This window comes from Copidosoma floridanum, unplaced genomic scaffold (assembly GCF_036245765.1).
Source record: "Copidosoma floridanum isolate Cflo_tuat_1 unplaced genomic scaffold, Cflo_Japanese_pri ptg000019l, whole genome shotgun sequence".
Taxonomy (NCBI): domain Eukaryota; kingdom Metazoa; phylum Arthropoda; class Insecta; order Hymenoptera; family Encyrtidae; genus Copidosoma; species Copidosoma floridanum.
Window position 1 is genome coordinate 1,986,725 of NW_028321896.1, and position 20,288 is coordinate 2,007,012.

Sequence of the window (20,288 nt, forward strand, 5' to 3'; positions counted from 1 at the left end):
CGGGGAGTAGCAGTAGCATGTCGACTCGCGTTAATGAGTCGACAGAGGGGCGATAGGGGGTCAGGAGCCGCTCTGAAGGATGTATATATACATACGATCGAAGAGTGCCGGAAGCGCGTCGAGCTCGGCAGATATTTTAATGGAAGTTCGAACTTGAGATATTTGGTGCGCTCGGAGCAAGAGAGGGGGCGGGGAGAATAAAAAAGGAGGGAGAGGATAAAATATATAAGTGCGACGGAGAGGGTAGAAGAGCCTCTCGGCTGCAGCGGAACGGGGAGGGGTGCCACGACGAGCCGCTCAAGTGTTCATAATGAGATGTTAATGGAGTGCCTGTAAAAAACGCGGGCGTCACGTCACGCTATCGACAGCTGCTCCTCCCTCCCTCCCGCCCTTCTCATCTCATCCCGGCCCTTCTATCGCCTCCTCTGCTTGCACACTACCGTTCCCTCTCTTCATCTCCTTGAAAGTCAACCCTCCTCCTCCTCTTCCTTCTTCTTCTTCTCACCCTCATTTTTTTTCCAACAGTCGAGGGCGTCATTGAAAGAGCAAAATAATAGGAGAGAAAAAGAGACGGAACGTCAAGCTTACTTGTAATCTATTTTGTCCTCTGCAGGCCTCCAGCCGCACTGAGTGTGTATAAGCCATGGCATTATGCAGTCGACCCAAAAGAACGAACCAAGTTCGCGGTACGTAATTGAGAAAAAAAAAAAAAAACAATAGTTCCCCTGTATCCCGATCTCGTCTCGCTAACTTATTTTTCTCGCATTCGCGCGATACTTTTTGAACCGATACTTGAAGAGATCGGCTGTGTATACGTGTTCCATATTGAGTACTGGTAAGAAAACGGGTGATGGGACGTTCGAAAAATTGAATAACCGATCGAATTCCCATCGAACGCGAATTTCCGTACCCCCGATGCGAATCGAAGCGTATAGCCGCACGTATACGGTATGAAATTCGGCTAACGAATAATGAGATTCGCTTGTGTATAAATTGCGGGGGGACAGGGGAAGGGGACTGTTATGATGTGCCCGACATTTATAACGAGTTTTCATTGACTCTTGACTCTTGCCCACTTCTTTCTTCTTCTCCCCCTACAGTACGGTGAGCTTTAATGGTTTCAGTCGCTAATGGTTCGGGGGCGAAGCGCCTTTAACCAGTGCTGGTATTTCCTGCCGCTAAATGGGACGAGAATTAAGAAAATTACAGTACATTTCGAAGGAAGGGTGCGCACAATATTGAGTGTTGTTAGTCCACGCGTACACAGTAGGTTTGTCTGGCCACTCAAAGTTGCTTGTATTGTATTTATAAAGTTACCCAATGCGAGGGAAAAATTTGCCGAAAAATATATAATCGAGGTCATTCTGGTATAGAGCTAACTGGTACAATGAAATTCAATGTGTTGTTGGCAGAAATGTCTGAATGGGGCACAATAAAATGATGTGGTATAATGTAATTTGTATAACGAGTCAACGTGAACTGTAGTTACGTCAAGTATTAACGTAACTACTGTTTTCGACTATCAACAATCAACTACGTTCAATTTCATTGTTGATGTATGCCTCCATTCCTCGTTAATTTCGCATTTGATCATCGATTTTGCACTATGACCTAATTTAACTTTTTTTAACAAAAATAACGTGCAGGTAATAATATTCTATGTACATACAGGACAATGTACATTAGCTGCTTTGTGTAAGCAAGTATTCCATCAGTTTTCCAACGAAAAGGCCTTTAATCATCCCAAAAGCCCATATCAGTTATATATGCTACAATATTACAGCGAGTGTGGCAGCAGCATTGGTCATATACCGTACATCGTATATTCCAGACATAAAAACGCATCGACATATTCAAAATCGCTGCCCATTTGGTTGTACAAATGTAATTGCATATTTTTCTTAACAAGGGTTTTTTCCCAAGACTGGATTGATTTTAGATATACATCATACTTTAGCATGAATGTACACACACTATTTAATTAAGAAAACACGTTTTTTACATGTAAATTAATGAGATTTTAGATTTTTTAACTTATAGTATTCGAATAAAGCAATAAAAAAAGCTTAAGAAATAACTATTTCTAGAAAATCGAAATGGTTAAACAAATTCAGCACTAATAAGGGTACGTAAAAACAAAAAAATGGACAAATGTTAAACCGAAATTGATCGAGCGAATCGAATATGACTGATTTCATATACACGGACAGAAAATTGTTGACAGAATAATGTAATTAGGTACTAAAGTTAGGAGAACATATTTAACAGTATGTCACATCGAAGCGTGATTTTTCGTCCATCACGAAGCTTCCATTACACGGAAGCGAAATGAGCTTACAAACGAGATAGAAAAAAAAGTCAACCCTCAAATCCTCGTTTGGTAATTATACAGGTAGAATCCGGGCATTAACCACTGCGTTTTCCCCCCAAAAAAAAAAAAAAAAAAAAAAAAAGAAAAAGAAAGAAAAAGAAAGAAAAAAAAGATGGGGCTAAAGTAGCAAAGGCGAGGGAAAAGAAAGAAAGGGAGGGAGGGAGGCGCATTAACGTGTCGTCGTCCGACCCGGTTCGTTACGTACAGCGAGCAAAGCCGCATTACCCTCATGCATGCCAGTCTTCAGCCAGTCTGGCTCGGAGGTTAGCGAGAGAGGAAGGAAAGGGAGAACAAAAAGAGCCTGATGGGGTTAACTGTAATTTGCATTCGGAAGGAAGAGAAGAGGTGCGTAATTGTGTGTGTGTGTGTGTGTGTATGCGCACACTTAGCTTTCTTGCTCTGTCTTTTCACCGATCGCTCACTCCTCGACGCCAGGCGAAGCACAAAATAGATAGTCGCACGAGTCAGCAGTGAATTTTCTCTCCTCGCCCTTTATACTCACCTTTATCCTGGAAAAGCCAAAATATGGGATCCCTCTCTCTCGTTACTGTGGACCAGACAACAACAACGCCCCATTGTTTTGAAAGTTGCGGCAACACTGAGTGTGCTTTTTGTTTGTGATGGCTGGTGTGTGGTGCAACCAAAGTTTGGACGATGCAAAATGCGTCGAAAGTCTATTTTAACTTTTAATGTAGTAATTTTTTCAAATTACATCTGTAGAGTCAGCAGAGAATTTCAACTTTTTATTCGTATCGATGTATTGGTCAACCGATGATCTTAGGCTATAACTTGGTGTTCGTATGATTTGCAATGCAGCGCCTATGAGTTTGAGTCTCTCAACTTTTGTTATATGTGTAAATAATATGTATATTTTTAAACATGCTATTGAATTTTCCTCTCTAAATTATATATCAACACTTGTTCATTAAAATATAAATAAAGAAAATTTATCTCGCTACTAAATTAATTAAGGAATGAGACTACATTTTGTGAAAATATTTTTTTCACATTCACTAGCTTTGTAATTTCAGCGAAATGTCAGGGCGAGGACAAGATAAATATGATTAGTGCGCATTATGCTCAACCAAAAAATGTACAAAGTTTACATTTTATCCACATACGAGAAGATATACTACTTACGTAATCTGGTAATACGCTTAGTTGAAAAATTCGTAATTTTCATAAAAAAATATCGGATCATCGCGTCAAATCGTCCATACTTTCGAAAAGTGTAGTAAATAAAAAAATTACCGACTGTTAATTGTACAACATTAAATCCATTATAAACATTATTGTATGACGTTTTTAATGACAATCCTGCAGTACACGCACTGAAAGGACAAAAAATGAAAGAAAAACACCAACAGAATACTTGATAAATGGTTTCGCGCGACTCTACCCATCTCGCGTAATTAGCAATAAATCCGTGCAAATTCAAAGAGCATAATACCAGGTCGGAAGCACGAGAAAATACCAAAACGCGTGTACCCGTGGCTTTGGTAAACTACTACCACCGTTACAACTGCACTGCAATTACGGTTGCAAAAAGTTCGCGAAAGCAACAGAAGCGGCAGCAGCGGGGATCGGGAAACGAGCTTCTTCAGCGAAATTTTGCTACCCCCGCGAAACTCGGTACCAGATGTATACATACCGTATACGAACGTGTGTCTACGAGGAAGAATCTTGTGGCAATACATAGCCGCTGCCGTTGCTTCTCTAAGCGTATTAACCGTGATTTCTGCGAACTCTCTGCCTACCCGGTAATAACAAAGGGAGAGCGAAGCGCACAAACCGCAGCCCCGGGGCGCATTAAAGAGAGAGCTGTTGGGATCGTGGTGATTTGCGCTTGGTTTTTTTCTCTTTTAGTTTTCGTCTCTGTCGTCAACGGTTAATTGGTTTTGAAAAAAGTGAAAGGGTAAACAAGTTTGGGTCGAGAAAAGGGAAAGGGACCTTTGCGTACGAGTTGCAAAAATTCATCTGTTTCCGATTGTCGGGCTAAAAATTTACTTTTTTTCTTTACGACGAAAAGCCCCATTTTTTACTTCTTTCGTGTCATGCAGTAGGTGTGTATGTGTGTGGAAGGGCATGGTAATAAATTTCCAAGTGGCAAAAGCCGAATAGGGGTTAAGTACCACTGCACGCGTTCTCACAAAAATCCCCCCCCCCTCGCTTGTCTTCTAGTTTTAACTCGCGCAACATGGGGAAGCTAGTTTACAGAGAAAGAGATGCTCGTGCAACGAGCGAGCGAGTCTTATCTGCTTTCGTTCCGTAATTTGAACTTTTCGGCGAGCCCCAAGCCTTAAATTATTCCGCGAGTTTGCGAAAATGAGAGCCGTGAGGGGAGCAAGGGGGCGAGGATTTTGGGCCGCGGGAGAGTAGTTGCTGATGCTTGATGACGCGCTGCTGTTTGGAAGATACTCGAGCTCATATTGCGGTTACATACAAGTTAGAGCTCACAAGGAGTTTTATGCGCGCGATGTGCTATGTTGCAGGTATTATACTTGCTTCCACTTGTTTTGAGAAAAAAAGAGCCTTGGTATAATTATCGTGATTCTCGCCTCACTGATTTTCAAGTTATTGTATATTAAGTACTTATAAGGTACGGGTATTGCGTTATCCTGAGACTTATGAGATTCTTTAAATGCGCCTGACCAATCATGAAGTTACACTACTTTTAACAATTCATCAGTTCATTAATTTTCTTTGAGTTTTCTTAAGATGTTCCATATACTTCAAAGGTACGGTGATTGTGTAATAATGAATCTGATAAGTTTGTTAATCCTGTCTGACTTTGCGCTGAGTTATACTACTTGTGAATAAGCATCGAAAAATTATACATAAAACATTGGCAAGCTTTCAAACGCTCACCAGTACTCATTGTTGCGTAATTATTACACCAATGAGTTTTTATTATGATGTCTGACTCAATACGGACTTATACTACTTGTAATAAAGAGTTACTTAATGACTTTTTGGATGAATACTTACGAAATGTTATGACTGCGAGATTAATAAACTGATAGTCTCTTTAACCGTATTTGATTAACGACTGAGTTATACAACTTGTATTTATATGATTGCATGATTATGAGACTCATTAGATTCTGTTACTGTGTCTGACTTGGAGCAGATTTACAAAACAACCTTAATTCTCAAATTTTTCATAAATTTTGAGCAAACTTTCAGGAACTTACCAATTAAAATAATTGCCTAATTTCAAAACTGAGAGGCTTATTAATTGTGTCTGACTTAACGTTGACTTATACTACTTGCGAAAAAAGCTCCAAGTAACAAATTATCTGTATGATAGTTGTGAAATTTATAGTTCTTATGAAATACAAAGATTGCATAAATACGTGACTGATGAGGTGTATTGGGCCTGACGTAAAACTGACCTACACTACTTAACATAATAACTTAACACCCATCAATAAAATTAAACTATCAAAAATTTCACATAGTAATGAAGTACACTACTAGTTAAACAGCTATAAATTCACAATTTCTTAAAAATTTTTTTGCAAACAATTCAGGTGTTTACCAGGTACTAAATGGAGACAGATAATCACGAAATACTATTTAAGTGTTAGAAAAATAACTCAGTGGGAATAACCAATGTAAGAGTGTCTGTATAGACCTGATCTTATCCAAGAGCGCCTGGATATATACTCCCCTAATCTACAATGACTGAGTGATTTCGAGGCTGATGGGATTTTTTTTCATCGTGTCTGACTTGATACGGAGTTGCACTACTCATACGATAAAATGTTCGTGAACTTTCAGGTACTCGTTGGGTACGATGATTGCGCAATTAAAAAACTAATAGATTTTTTAAACTTGCTTAATTTAACGCTGTTAATTATATTACACTACTTACAAAAGAAACATCAATTGAAAAACTTTCTAGGGATTTTACTAATTTAGCTTCATCGAAATTTTTTTTTATCTCTTTTCTACAACTTATTGTGGCGTTGGTCTACTGGTCTACCTAGATAAAACAAAAAAAAAAAAAAAGCAAGACAATTCGTGAAAGAAGAACATTATACTTTCAAGCGCATGAATTCGAAAAAATAAAATATAATACAAACACAAACCTGAATTTATTAACATTCATGCGATCCCGGAAGACTTTGACCATTTGCACATTACAAAGAACACTCGCATTGTTCACCAAAGCTCACGTAAATGATTCAAACAAAAATGCTCCAACTCGAACCTTTTGCGCTTTGAAAAATACGCAACACACGGAATACGACGCTCGTTTGCATATCTCCGCAAGAGATTGGAAGACAAAAATGGGGGAAAAATCAAGCCAGATAGCATCGTAGCTCGACGGCAGATCTCGCGAGAGGGCGAAAGTCGAGATAATTGTTTTGAAAACGAAATGGAAAACAGTCCCACGAGCACACATCAAAGTCATGACCCACCCATATAGTACAACCTTATACCTTATCCCTTCGCTAAAAGCCCTCCCGCGCAATACGTCCTCGAGAGTGAGCAGAGCCGCGACATTTCCGCCCCTTATCTTTTCTGTTTCGCTTTATAACCTACACCGGAGCCTTGCCGCGTACACCAACACATCAGCCGTAAATCGACTAGCTCGCAATGCCAGATTACGCAAACGCAGAGCAGCGGGCGACGGGGGTGGGGGGGGGGAGCGAACAATGTCCGCGTGCGCGGAAGCCTAATTAATTTCCGAGCTATTTAAAAGCCTCCCCCCCGCTGGCTGGCTTTCTCCCTCGCACTTCAGCCTCTCACGTGACTGCTACTCGAGACTGTTGCGCTAAGCATCGCATGCCACCCATAAACTTTGCATTTCGACGATACTCGCAGGCCTACGTACCTACCCTCCGCTACCACGGCGACTGGTGCTTGCTACTCAGTCGATTACGATCCTTGCCAGGAAACACCGTGTAATTGCACCCCTCATCCCCTTGACCTGCAAACGCAGAGAAGCCAGTTTGGGGGTTGAGGGGCTTGCATTGTCGACGAGGATGGGAAGAAATTTTTGCCGAAGGAAGCATTTTTCGAGGCGCTAATTTTTACACAAGTGGCAAAGGGGCATCATGCGGCAAATCACGCGCTCATCTAGTGTATTGAAATTGGTGGGTCGAGCATGACCGCAGGAATGCTTTTAATCTGATTGATTGCTTGTTATGCTGTCTGGCAGGGAGTTATCGATGAATGATTTCTCGTGACCTACATTCGAATATGTCCGTGTAGCTTTGTACACTAGTATCTGAGCTTGTATTTTAATTCTTAATATTAATTGCGGGAACTAAATGTAAGGAGTAGTAGAATAAGTTGTTTTTTTTTTTTTTGTTTTTTTTTCTTCAATCGTTTAGACAGCAGGCGTACCTGAAATAAATCATCTAATGCAAGTAAAATGGATAAACCTAAAATCAACTTTGCTAAAAAAAAAAAATAAAAAAAAAATATCAAAATGTACAAGTTGAAAAAAAATCAACCTACGGTGAAAAAAATAGCACGCTAGAATTTCAAGTCCGACGGAACGTTACAAATTACAGGAAGGCGAGGCGAAGGAAGCTCACCAAAGTGGCACGGCGAATGTTCACGAGAGTGAAGGGGCACACGAGCTACATCATGTAATCGATATGAGTATTTGCTGGCGTAAAGCTGTCTACGGCTGGTGTTGTGCCGCATTATACACTCGGCGTTTTCTCGAGGGAACGAACGTTAAAGACTCGTAAAACCCGCAAGACCTCACACATACGCACTCGGAGCGTGCACACATCCATCTACGAGCCCGAGACAGCAAACGTACTCGTAAATTTCACAGACTTATGGATGTAAGGATACTTGATGAGAAGTCGACGATAAAAATAAAAATTCAGCCAAACGCTCATCAAGTTTCTCATGATTATCTTTGGATTTCATACCATTTGAATTATTGCGATGTACAAATTTTTTTAGATCATTTTAATGACATTTATTAATGATTTAGTTCAAATGAATAGCACAAGAATTTTTTTACTAGTACCATTTTATTTATTTTGGACTTGATCAAACTGTAGAATTTCGTTCTTTGATGACAATATGAAATTAATAAATATCCAAATAACCCATAAACATCAATTCGCGAAATACGTGCAATACAGCTTTAATTTGTAAATAGCATCATGATTACTCCTTAATGGCAGTGCAATCAGTGATAGGTAATCACTGTATAATTGAATTGATTGATATTATATTAGTTTGTCATATCTTACGCAAAAATAATGGCATTTACTTGTACTAATCAATCTCAATTTTTATCTGATTGAAAAAATTTTAATAAGTTTTGAAACAGTATTTATGTTATCAAATTTTCACAACTTACTCAATCATCATTTTTTTTAAACAAGGTACCTTAAGTTACAAAGTAAGCTTGAAAATGTATCTGGTAGCCTTTAATTAATGTAAATTTTTTAATGACAAGTTTAAAGGGAAGAGCGATAAGATGTTGAGAAGTTTTCAAATGTACTTGAATCAATTTTCAACATTTCTATTAAATATCAAACACTGGAATATCTAAAGCCATGCAAGATTTAAAGCAGTGCACAATTATTATTTGTATTATTATTATTTTGACTCACGCGTTAGTTTTCGCTTATAACTCAAAGCTCTTTAATAGATACTTTTACTTCTGATGCAGGACATGTTTAGGTAATTCAGTAAATAAATAAATAGCCACTTTGTTATTTGATAAAAAAAAATTTAGAACAATAAAATTTGATACTTTAACTAACTTTATAGACATTAAACATTTTAATAGTACGGAACTGTTAATCATTAACAACTTATCGGCGTAATCGTATCTTTTGAACAAAAATCGGCCATCACCTTAAGTTATCTGCTATGGATTTCATGAACATTCCGAATATGGATTTTACCATAGACACAAAGTACGTGGCCCCTACTCTGGTATCATATTATCCGAAATAGTGGAAACGAGTTCTTGTAACGACAAAATAAAAATATTTTAAAACAAATTCAAAATTTAATCGGATGAGGTATCGTATTAAGAGAAATTTTTACTACTGTGTAAGTGGTTAAGTACTACTCGTGGCGAATAACTAGTGATTTTACCTCATGTAAGTGCGCAAGCAATTAAGTTTTTAGATTAACTAAAGTTACTATCTGATTGAAATTCAATTAAGCTATAATGGTTTGAAAGACGAATATCGTTTTGAATTGTCGAAACTTAAAAGTTGCAAGTTACACTTGATTAAAATATTTTATAAAAATTGTTCTCGTTCGATGAATAAATTAAAGTATATCCATTAAACAAATTCTTATTTGAGATTAGATTGAATGCTTATACTATTAGTTTTGCTTCAAGTAGCTTATATGTTGGAAAAAAAGTTTTAAATTCTATTACACAAACCTCTGTAGCTCAATCAGTAATGAATAATACGAAAACAAAACTGACGGCATAAAGTTAACAATGTAGCTAGAAATGTCGATGATACAAGTCGTGAGTTATCTTAATTATTAAAAGCAGAATGATAAAAAATATATGACGAATGCGTTTAAAACGATCGGTGAAGAAACATTTTTACGTGACTCTTGAAAATTGATCACATTTTTATTCTTACGAGCATACAGTAATTTATTACGCATGGTAATGAAAATCAGATGTTTGAATACAAAAATCTTTTCTTACAACTGTCAGAAATTTATTTAAAACATTTTTTTCTAATTCTTATAGATATCCGAAACCAGTGGAACATTGAATGTTGTATTTGCAACTTTATTGGCATCTTTAACATAAACTTCGATGGTGACTTTTGCATACAACTTTATTTTTCCCACAAACTCAAATTCAAAGTTATTATTACCCTTTTCCATGGCCTCCTGCACGTTGCGACGCACCGTATCCCAAGTGGGCGAAATGACACCCCACAAGTTTTCTCTAAATGACACACGATTTACCGTTGAATTAACGATGCACCTTACAAATTCCTTATGCTCTTGTTGACCCCTTCTCTTGGGTGACATCTTCAAAGTTTGGGAGCAAGTTAGCTGCTCTCCTTTCTTCTTGATACCTATTTCCCAGCGTCCGCCGATGACGAAAGAGGTGGTCACCGCAACGCTCACGAAAGCTACGGCCCAGAAAATTAGTCGCTTCGGAGGTGCCATTGAAATCGAAAGCTACTTTGTACAGTTCGAACACATACTAAACAACAGTAGCTACGCTTGACGTTTTTATAGCACGATCGTTGATTATACACTCCAGCAAAATTTTATCTTATCCAAACTGATTGAGGAGGCTCGAGCTTTAGTTGGATATAGTTCTAAAATAATCGTTAATGAAAAATTTTTATATATTCCTAGAGCTGTCTTCGTTACTTACGGTGTAATTTGAAAAATCAAGGTAAATTGCTTCGTTCGAAAAATATTATCAGGTTGAAATGCGGGATAACGTCGGGATTTTATATGGTAATGAAGATAAATTACAAATATTTCAAAACCTGAAAGAATTGCGGTTTTAATATAAATCCTCTTGAGACTCTTTAAGAAGATACATGTGATTAGATGTAGAAAATACAAAGGAGGTAGTCAACTGTTTAACAATAACTATTTGAAGTGTCAAGAAACTGTTTTAATATTCTTAATCAAAAAATTTTGTTTGTAAAATTATGACTCATATTACATGTTTTTAAGGATGGCAATAAATTTAGGCTCAATTTCCATCAATGAAAAAAAACGTGTAAAAAAAAATGTTGAAAAATTCACACAGTTTCCTGGTACTTAGGGGTTATTGTTAAAAGTTTTATTGCTTTCTCTGCATTTTGAAAAAATAATAGAGCCCTCCTTAAAGTGAACAAAAACTTGGTGTTACTGGTTTTTCTTTGGAAAATATTTTTTGAAAAAACAAACGTCAGATATGTTCTTAAATATTATAAAATACTTAGTATTATATTAAAAATATAAACTTTTTTAGCACAGTAGTCTGAAACTATTCGGATTACTCTCAAACTGTAAGTTGTAAAGCTCTGTTTATCAGTCGATTACTGCTTGAAATTTAATACCTGCTTTTTATATTAGTTTAATTATAAAAGTATTAAACTTGTTAATTGAATAAAGATATTTCATAAATAAGGATAAAAATTGCAGTTGCCCTAGCTAACTAAGCTAATAATTTCCTATTTGACATGTCTCACTGTATGCGAATCTTTAACCTAAATAAAAATGTTAGCTTGAATACGTGAATATTTTCCATGTAACGTACATTGGCTCAATTAACTTTAAATCCAACATAATGTTTATTGCAAAATTCCATTTTTTCAAACTAAAGTATAGTTTTTAGTGTAAATTATAGTTTCTTATAAGTACATAGCAATGTATTTTTTAGTAATTATCTGATTAAAATTTAATTTAAATAGATAATCAGGGCTGTAATTTATAAATACGAAAAAATTGTCATTACAATGTACATGTATGAAACAATACAGGTACACGCGTATGCTTACTATTGCTTCAGTCAATTGCAATACGACATTCTAGAAATGTAATTCTATAGGTGAATTGTCCTTCAACTCAGATATTGATAGTAAAAAAAAGTGATTCAGAGATTGATAATAGTCAAATAAATACAGTACAAAATTGCCAATAACATTCGCGATAATGATAACGGGCAAGCGTGAAGTGCATGCGTCAGCTACAAATCGTATGAAAATAACTTATTTAACTCTGGAAAATAGCTTATCCTAGCAATCACACAGTTATTTCTCATGAATACTTATCAGCTGCAAAAATACTAAATCATTATTATTTAATAGAACTAAAGAACTAAATCTTTTTACTGTCATATTACGTACACGATCAACGTAAAGATTTTTATATCTTTTTTGCTCTTCTCACAAATTTAAACTCAAAGAAATTTTTGTTTTGCATGGCATCATCCATGTTACGGTGTGCTATACCCCAAGTGGTTGAAATAGTATACATCTCCTTTGTTTCCGAAACCTGTATTCTAACGTCCGGTTGACATCGACCGATATATAGCTTCTCTTTCATACATTTTCTTCTAATTTTCTAACGTTCGGAGTTATCACTCCTTTGACTTTCACGAGGCTTAAAGATTAGAAAGGATTTAACTTTTTTAACTATCAAGTGTCTTGACAAAAAAAAGTCTAAAAATTAGTAAACTGCGATATTTAATATTCCAATATGAACACACCAAGACAACGGTAGAAAATAATATCGAGGAACAAATTACTTTTTTTTATTCATGTATTGACAAATAATGAGTGACACAACAAACTAATACAGCAACATAAAACATTCGAATGTATGTCTGAAACCAGGGAAATGACATTTTCCCGATGATTCTTCCTTACGAATTTGTAATGACGGAGACCGAAAAAAAGGACACCGAGTATCAAAAAAAGTTTCGCGTTCAATCGAGTGGTCCTAATTTAAACGGAGACTTGCCAATCGGTCCATTAAAATTGCGCAAGAAGCCTGAGCTCGAAAGCCACTCGAAGTGGAAGCCCCAAGATAATAAGCCTGTGTCCCCATCCCGTTCCACGTGACCTTCTCCCGCTTCGGCCCGTCCTCGCCGTTTATCACAATAACGCCATCTCCAGCACTCATATCTCGGGACTCTCTTTCGGTTGCAGGCATGTCGGCGCGGAAAAGGAGCGGAAATAGAGGTTCGCGCCTCGGGAGATGGAGTTGAGCAGATAATAAAGCCGGGGACCGAATCGCGAGACGAGTTTCGAGAAATAGAGGGGCAGCAAGGAGGAGGAGGACAACGAGTCGTGGGCCGGATGACGCAGCAACGCTCGAGGAGGCCAAGCAGAAGGAGGCGCGGTTGCTCGCCAAGGGGACGCACGATGCTCTGCCGGCGCTGCCTTGCCATTCTCTTCATCGTCAACGTGCCTATCGGTGAGTTTTTCGGTTCACTCATGCGTTATGCTCGCTACTTTTTGTCTTACAACGAGGTATCCTCGGTTATGAAAAGTGACTTTGATACGACGAGCCAAGCAGGAAAGGGTGTCTTTCATCGAGTTCAAACAAGTTCCGTCGCTGCCGCTGGTTATCTTTCACCAGTCATTTATTTTTTAGGAATGAATTTCCAGAAAAACTTCACTGATTTACCTCATCTTTGTAAGCACCACAAAAAAAGCCGACTATTAATTAAAAATGTTCAAAATTTGTTTCAACCTGATACAAACACTAATATACTTTCAACTGCAAGTTAATTACTTAGATGGGTGAATTCGATGTTTTCTCCCTGCCCACGAGAGTCGGGGGGCTCGTAATTAAACTCAGCTGAACTTACTTTTTCCCTCGCCGGTCTCATTCCTCGAGTACTGCCCGACCAGACGTCGGCCACGCCAGTCTTTTGTCTCGTTTACGTAGCGTCATATCGCGCTAAGGATCACACAAAGCAGGAGACAAAGAAAACAGAATGGAGTTAAAGGAACAAAAATAAAAGACAAATTATAGCAGTGGTTTAATTGAAAAACGGCTCATTTCCTTTTCCCTTCATCAGTCCAACGTCCTTTCATCAGTGTCGGGAATCAACAAATGAGCTATAAGGGACACGTCGAAGTGTTCACATTCCTTTCACGTTTCTCGCGGAATTTTTTCCTCCCTGATTTCTTTCACAGGAGCAGTGACTCTGCAGCTGAGATAGGATTGTTCGGGAAGAGCTACACCCACGCGTTCTCGTATCTCGAAACAACGAACTTTCCGGTCAGATTACCACCGCTACTCCACCCACTGTCTTCTTTGTCCCCTACTCGCGACGCGATGCGCTGATGTGATTAATCACTTCGTTTTGGCTTTCGTTGATGGATAAAAGACATGTACGTCGTCTCGTTCTTTTGTTTGGTCATCAGCGGGGATTTATTTTTTCTCCAGCGGAGAAATTTATTTCCCCTGAATTCGAAAAATAGGATATACACGCGATAGTTTAATCATCAAGAGTCATTGACGTTGATGGAATATAATCATTCTGCCACACTTTTTTTAGAACACCTCACCAATTGACTATTGCCCATCTCCATTTATTCCCATCAATTAAAGAGCGATTAAGTATTTATCTTTGAATCAATGCTATAAATAACAAAAAGTACCCAATGTTTAGAAAATACTCGAATATCCTGAAAATGATACAAAACTACAACTAACTGACCGTAAAAGAGATCCACTCATTTTTTACCCCTATCATTTAAAACTTGTTAAAAAAAAAAAAAAAAAAAAAAAAGAAAAAAAAATTAGTCACAGACCATTCATGAGAGTGAGATTCAACCGAAATATTCTTCTTTAGAAAGAAAAAGCAGACCAGACTCCTCTTCACAAACAGCTGAGACGAATAAAGGACGGAAGGATGTTGTAAAGCAACACAAGTCCTATCGGCTCAGGAACGAGGTGAATCGCTGATATAAAAAACAAGCCGCGGCTAGGTGTGAAGGGAAAAGAAGAGGGTGGAGAGACGATCTCCAAGTGCAAAGAGACGATAGCACAACGGTAGAGTAAAAAAAAAAGGACGAAGGTTCACAGGCAAGCGCGATGATCCAACACTCGGGGAGTGTTTCCTTTGACGAGGCTGTACACGCCACAAGGATTTCCTATTCGCGAGAGAAAGAGAACCTCCGCTGTATCTACTTTCTCCTACGTCTCTTTACGGTGTAGGTACATATATACAGACACACAGACCACGACGACGTGCCGTAATGCACGCGACATCTTCAGGACTGGCTGGTTGGCTGGCAAGTGGTGCGACTCGGCGTACAGTCAGCCGTGCTGTTTGCGTAGTCGTTTCCTCCCTCGGCAGCCATTGATCCTCTTTGCTTTGGCGCACTACCGCCAGACCGTACCGTCTTTCACCAGGATTTTCCCTCACCCCCAACCTCCTGGTTCTCTCTCTCTCTCTCCCTCTCTTTCCACCGTCCCCAGACAGAGATTGTTTATAAGACTTCCGTCGACTGTCACCCGAGTTTTCCCTCCCGTGAGTAGATGGCTAACTATAAGATGGTGCAGGTACACACGCGTGCACGCCAGCTTGGAGTCTCGCCACTGTCTGACACACGCTCTTTCCACAGAAACGGACCGCGAGCCTTTTGTACGGTCGCCAGGTGAGCTAGAGCTCGGCTCTTTCTTCGCGCAAGCAAAAGATTTTCCATTCGACTTATAAAAAGGGATACCGTCGACTTTGGGGCATTTCCGGACACGCGGCCTCACAATGCCCCGCAGAAGCCTATTAACCGTCGAGAGCTGGCTTTCCTTCGAGCTCTTGTCATATTTTTATTCACTGTCCCGAGCACGGGAGTCTCCAAGCAGCATAATGCGATCAGAGTCCACGTTGTAGTTCGATGCCAATGTGCGGTCGACGGGATCTATTTGTACGATGTCTTGGGTGGACGTTATTTAGTTTGACCCAGCACAGGATTTTTGATGCATCAAAGCTTGGAAAAAAACTGGCCACAGCTTCGTGGTGATTTTTTGTTGTTGTACCGATACAAGGTGATAAACCAAGATTTTAATTCAATGTTTGATTATAATTCAATATTTTGATTTTTTTTTTTGCTCTCCAACATAAATAAAATATACCAAAATACATTAAATTTAATGGCTCAGTAGACTGATTTTTTAGTTCCGCTTCGAAGAGATTTACCTTTGGGTGTCATAGTACGTATAACCCAAGACTTTAGTGCTCCATGTCGATAATCACACGCTTTCTCGAGCCTAAGGTAAACAGATCCTACCCCAAAGTTTTGTGCCCAGGTATACTCGGTATAACACAATGGTTCCGATAATTTGGTGTCCAAGAGCAGAATGGGGGAACATTGTAATGGTCAACCTAATGCAGTCTTGTGTATTTCGACACTTTGGCAGTAAACTTCCTTGAGCAGATTTAAGGAACAATGTGATTTTTTACCTGGAAAAAAGAGAATTTGAAACTAAATTCAACTATCAAATGTACTTCACTCCTTTAAACATGTTTCCCATATTCCAGGTATTTCCTTTCAATTTGCTCTGCTAACCGATGCACATGAACTGAAACTGTTGCAAAGCTTATATGAATGAATAGTAGAAAATTTTTTTTAATTCTTTAAGATTAAAGAAGTTGGACCAATGGCGAAACTTTCGCATGGTTTTATCAATCAAAGAATTTTCACGAGGACGTACACTGAATGGAGTCGGCGTGAGATTCCGCAAACTCGTTTCGCGTCGTATTGTTTCCGATCGCGAAACCAAGTGCACTTCGACACAACTAAAAGCCAGGTACGTGCGAAATTAAAGTTTCCAAACTAGCATCTCCATTTGTGCGGCAATCAACGGGTCACGGGCGATTACCGCCCACCGGCTCTAAACACAACTTTTAACGATAACTAATACTGTTTGCTCGTCGAAACGTTGAAAGCATCGTTACAAAGAAATAAACCGCAAACACACACACGAAGGCCATAGTTTGCCAAGTCTACGTGGAGCAAGAAAAAAAAAAAAAAATACATATATATATATATATATATATATGTATGTATATAATTTAGCTCGATGTAATAGAATGTGATGGCGTTCCATCATCGGGTGATAGCACAACACCGAAAGGAAACACACAGGGTAAACGCTGGATGGTACTGGAGAAAAGTTTTCACAGCAGGGGAGGAGTTTCGAGGTCGACCTTCCTAACGAACCAGGCTTTTTCGCTTTTTCCTTTTTTTCCAGCCGGGCACTAGCCAGCTCGCCTTTCTATTTGCACCGTAAAGCACACACACACACACACACACACACACACACACACACACACACACACACACACTCACTGGGCGCAGAGGAGCGTCATGGACGGGAGGAGCCGAGGATCTTAAAGCTGGCCGCTGGCTCTTCTTTTTCCCTCTGTTTTCCCATCTGCTGCTCTTCCTCCGGCCCGAGACTCTCCTCATCCTTGGTCCTTTTGACTGTATACGTGGAATTAGGCTGGGGTGGAAAAGGACCTTTTCCCCTGACCCAGCTCAGTTGAGTTCTGGACCGCGGTTATCCGATTATCACGAGTGTTTGTACGTACGAGTGACCGTGTGTGTGTGTGTGTGTGTGTGTGTATAACAATTTTGTGCTACATACATAGGCTGACACGGGCAGAGGGTGGCTTTGTGAAAGACTGAATCGAGAACACGCTGACGCCCGAATCGTGGGACATGACGAATTTCAAGATTAATTTCTTCGTGGGCTTGTACCTTTCTGTGTTAACATTTTTTTTTTTTTTTTTTGTAAAAAGGAAGGTATTTTTGCTGTATTCTCGATATTTTTTACGCGGATGATTTTGAATCATCCTTGTTCCGAGATGAAATGGGGAAGATTGAATGATAATATTTTCGAAGACAAGGCACGGTGAGAAAGAAGGGGTGTTGATTGAATTTCTGAGATAAGTTGGTATTTTTTATACATGCGCGGGTAACGCGAGTACGAGTGTAGGTACAGCTGGAGTATAAATCCATCAAACACATTAAGAGAACAAACGCACTTAGCATACCGCTGTGCTTCGGTCCCTCGTCTTTTTCCAGCTTTACCAGAGCAGTTAAAAGCTCATACTACACTGACAATCTTGTCTCGAGGGTGAATTTCGTGATGCACGATTCAATTTAAATTTCAAGCTCTTATTATACTTTCAAAGTATAAAAAATATGAAAATGTTGAAAAAATGTTACGTTAAATTTTTTTTTTTTTAATACCCAATATTTCAGTAAATTTTAAATGCTTGGTTTTTATTTAAAAAATGATGGCTTCCAGTGGAGTATCATATTTTTAGAAGAGCAAAAACTAAAGAAGAATATACAAATGATGGCGATAAAAAATTTTCCAAACGAACTCAAGTAATTTTTACCTCTTAGGTAAGAAATAATAATGATTTAAATATTGATAAAAGGCAGAAACTAAAATGAAAATAATGAAAATATCTGGTGAGAATATCAAAAATGAGAATTGTAATATACAGCAACGAATAGAGAGACTTAGTGAATGGAAGGGTAAGTTTGGGAAGAAGTGATTGGGGTTGTCCATTTTTAGATGTGATGAGGAACTAACGTTTTACAGGTAGAAAAAAAAACACTAAGGGTGACTGCTCGCAGCAATAAAAGGTGAGACTGAGATAAAAATGTGATGATTAAAAAAAAGTTACAGAAAACAGGTGCAATGCAAAAGGAATAGAAAGATGGCCTTGCAAGCACCAAGAATTATAAGTATAGAAACAACAAGTATGAATCACAAAAAACGAAACCCTAAGAGTTAAAGATGCATAGAAAAAAAAAAAAGTCAAAAAAAGATCAAGTCCAAAGTAAAGGTTCTTGAACGAGAAAGTGTGGTACGTATAACCAAGTCATAGAAACTTGTAGACAAATATGTACACACAGAAGTCAGATGGGCATTGATGAACTTTTGAAGATAAATAGACCGATGTAGAGATTAGAGAACAAATGGATATATGAGAAGAATAAACATCCCAGATACACTTGAAGATGGATGCAATGAGGATTAGAAAAAAGTAGCAAAAAATAAAGGAGCGGTAACTGAGATTTTAAAATACCTAAATGTCACTGAACCCTAGGCATAGAGATATCGAAGCTTTAGAAACGAACACAGATAAAAGCTAAGATTGTCCCAAAGTTTCAGAGACAAACTTCGGCAAGAGAAACCATGAATCCTTGAAACACTTCGACAAGTCGTGTAAGGAGTTAATTTTATCGAAAACTGCATTTTGGTAGCTTTTACCCACGCAGATAGTCATCGAAGTTGAATTAAGAAGATCGTACATTTTGTTTACAATTAGAAGTGTGTCGTTTGCCAGGGTGAGCGGTCAGAGGGGCTGATCCCCCCTACTAATATCATATAGCTCATGAAAAAAAATCACCACTATAAATCTTGCAATATTTCACTCTTGGCATTATCAATAAAAGCACCAGTCATCGTTTATACACGAAAGCGTATATATTTATCTACATTATTTCTAATTCCAGTTGTGTCCAAAATCATGCGAGAGACACGGAGTTTTAATTTTAGTGAAAACAAAGTTGTACGAAATATCGACAACTCACTCTAAGTCTCCGATACAAGTTTCTAGTCAAGAGACGAAGTCGCGATGATCCGTTTATGGGTTAAGTAACCGAAAACCGCACTCCACCGCGGGTCGACTTCCCTCCCGCCTTCGAGGAAGCAGCTCCTGCGGGCACACTTTTCGAAAAGCCACTGAAACACAGTCGCAAAAGCTCCAAGACGGAGGAGACGGGGGTGAGAGAACGACGGAGATGGGGGAGAGGAAAGACAGGGAAGTGTTCTTCGATGCAGCTCACGTTGCCGGACGGGGCGCTAACTTTCGAGGGATGCGAGTGTTTGGTACTCGAAAGAAGGGTCGTGGCGGTAGACGAGAGGAAGGAGTGTCATTGCTCGGGCGTTTATTTGACGCGAGACGATCCGGCGGTGTCTTTCGGTTTTATAAGAAACTTTTTTGTTTTTTTTTTTTCCATTTGATGTACGTCGAGGAAATAATGCAAATGGTATTCAAGATATTCGAGCTTGCTCTTTTTCATCGTTTTTCAGATCTACACATTTCATAAAAACAGCATCTCGTGCATTGCATTTTACGCGGTTACCAATAAAAAAAAAAAAAAAAAAAAAAAAAAAAAAAAAAAAAAAAAAAAAAATTAGCCTGTATTGGTGTGGGGGTGAAAAAAAGGAGGGAAACTCCTACCAAAGGGAGAAAATTAATTACCGGAAGCCACTATGCGGATTAATAAAAACACAATTTCCCCCCGCGTGTGGCACAGATCGCTGGCGCGTCATCTCGCCAATTTATCTCCAACAAAAACACGTGGGCCTGGATGAAACACCGGCCAGCCAAGCGTTTATTATCATTGTTGGGTTTATAAAACAGCTAGCGCAAAAAAAAAAAAAAAAAAAAAAA

The 20,288-nt window shown here is 38.6% G+C and overlaps 3 protein-coding genes across 3 annotated transcripts in view; 1 reads left to right on the top strand and 2 right to left on the bottom strand.

The window, feature by feature from the left end:
* The window catches only part of LOC149374479 (uncharacterized), a 72,894-nt gene extending 59,891 nt beyond the window's left edge, over nucleotides 1-13,003 (bottom strand). Inside the window, exons 1-2 of the mRNA XM_089593593.1 lie at nucleotides 12,808-13,003; nucleotides 10,213-10,476 (exon numbers count right to left, since the gene is read on the bottom strand). Coding sequence (XP_089449719.1) covers nucleotides 10,213-10,476; nucleotides 12,808-13,003 — 460 coding nt within the window. The remainder of the gene's footprint in view (nucleotides 1-10,212; nucleotides 10,477-12,807) is intronic.
* Nucleotides 1-20,288, bottom strand: part of LOC106636928 (aldo-keto reductase family 1 member B1) — a 403,668-nt gene that overhangs the window by 73,850 nt on the left and 309,530 nt on the right. The gene's annotated exons all lie outside the window — the stretch shown is intronic.
* The window catches only part of LOC106636900 (Dpr-interacting protein beta), a 44,647-nt gene continuing 37,544 nt past the window's right edge, over nucleotides 13,186-20,288 (top strand). The window contains exon 1 of the mRNA XM_014349447.2: nucleotides 13,186-13,267. Coding sequence (XP_014204933.1) covers nucleotides 13,216-13,267 — 52 coding nt within the window. The 5' untranslated portion in view covers nucleotides 13,186-13,215. The remainder of the gene's footprint in view (nucleotides 13,268-20,288) is intronic.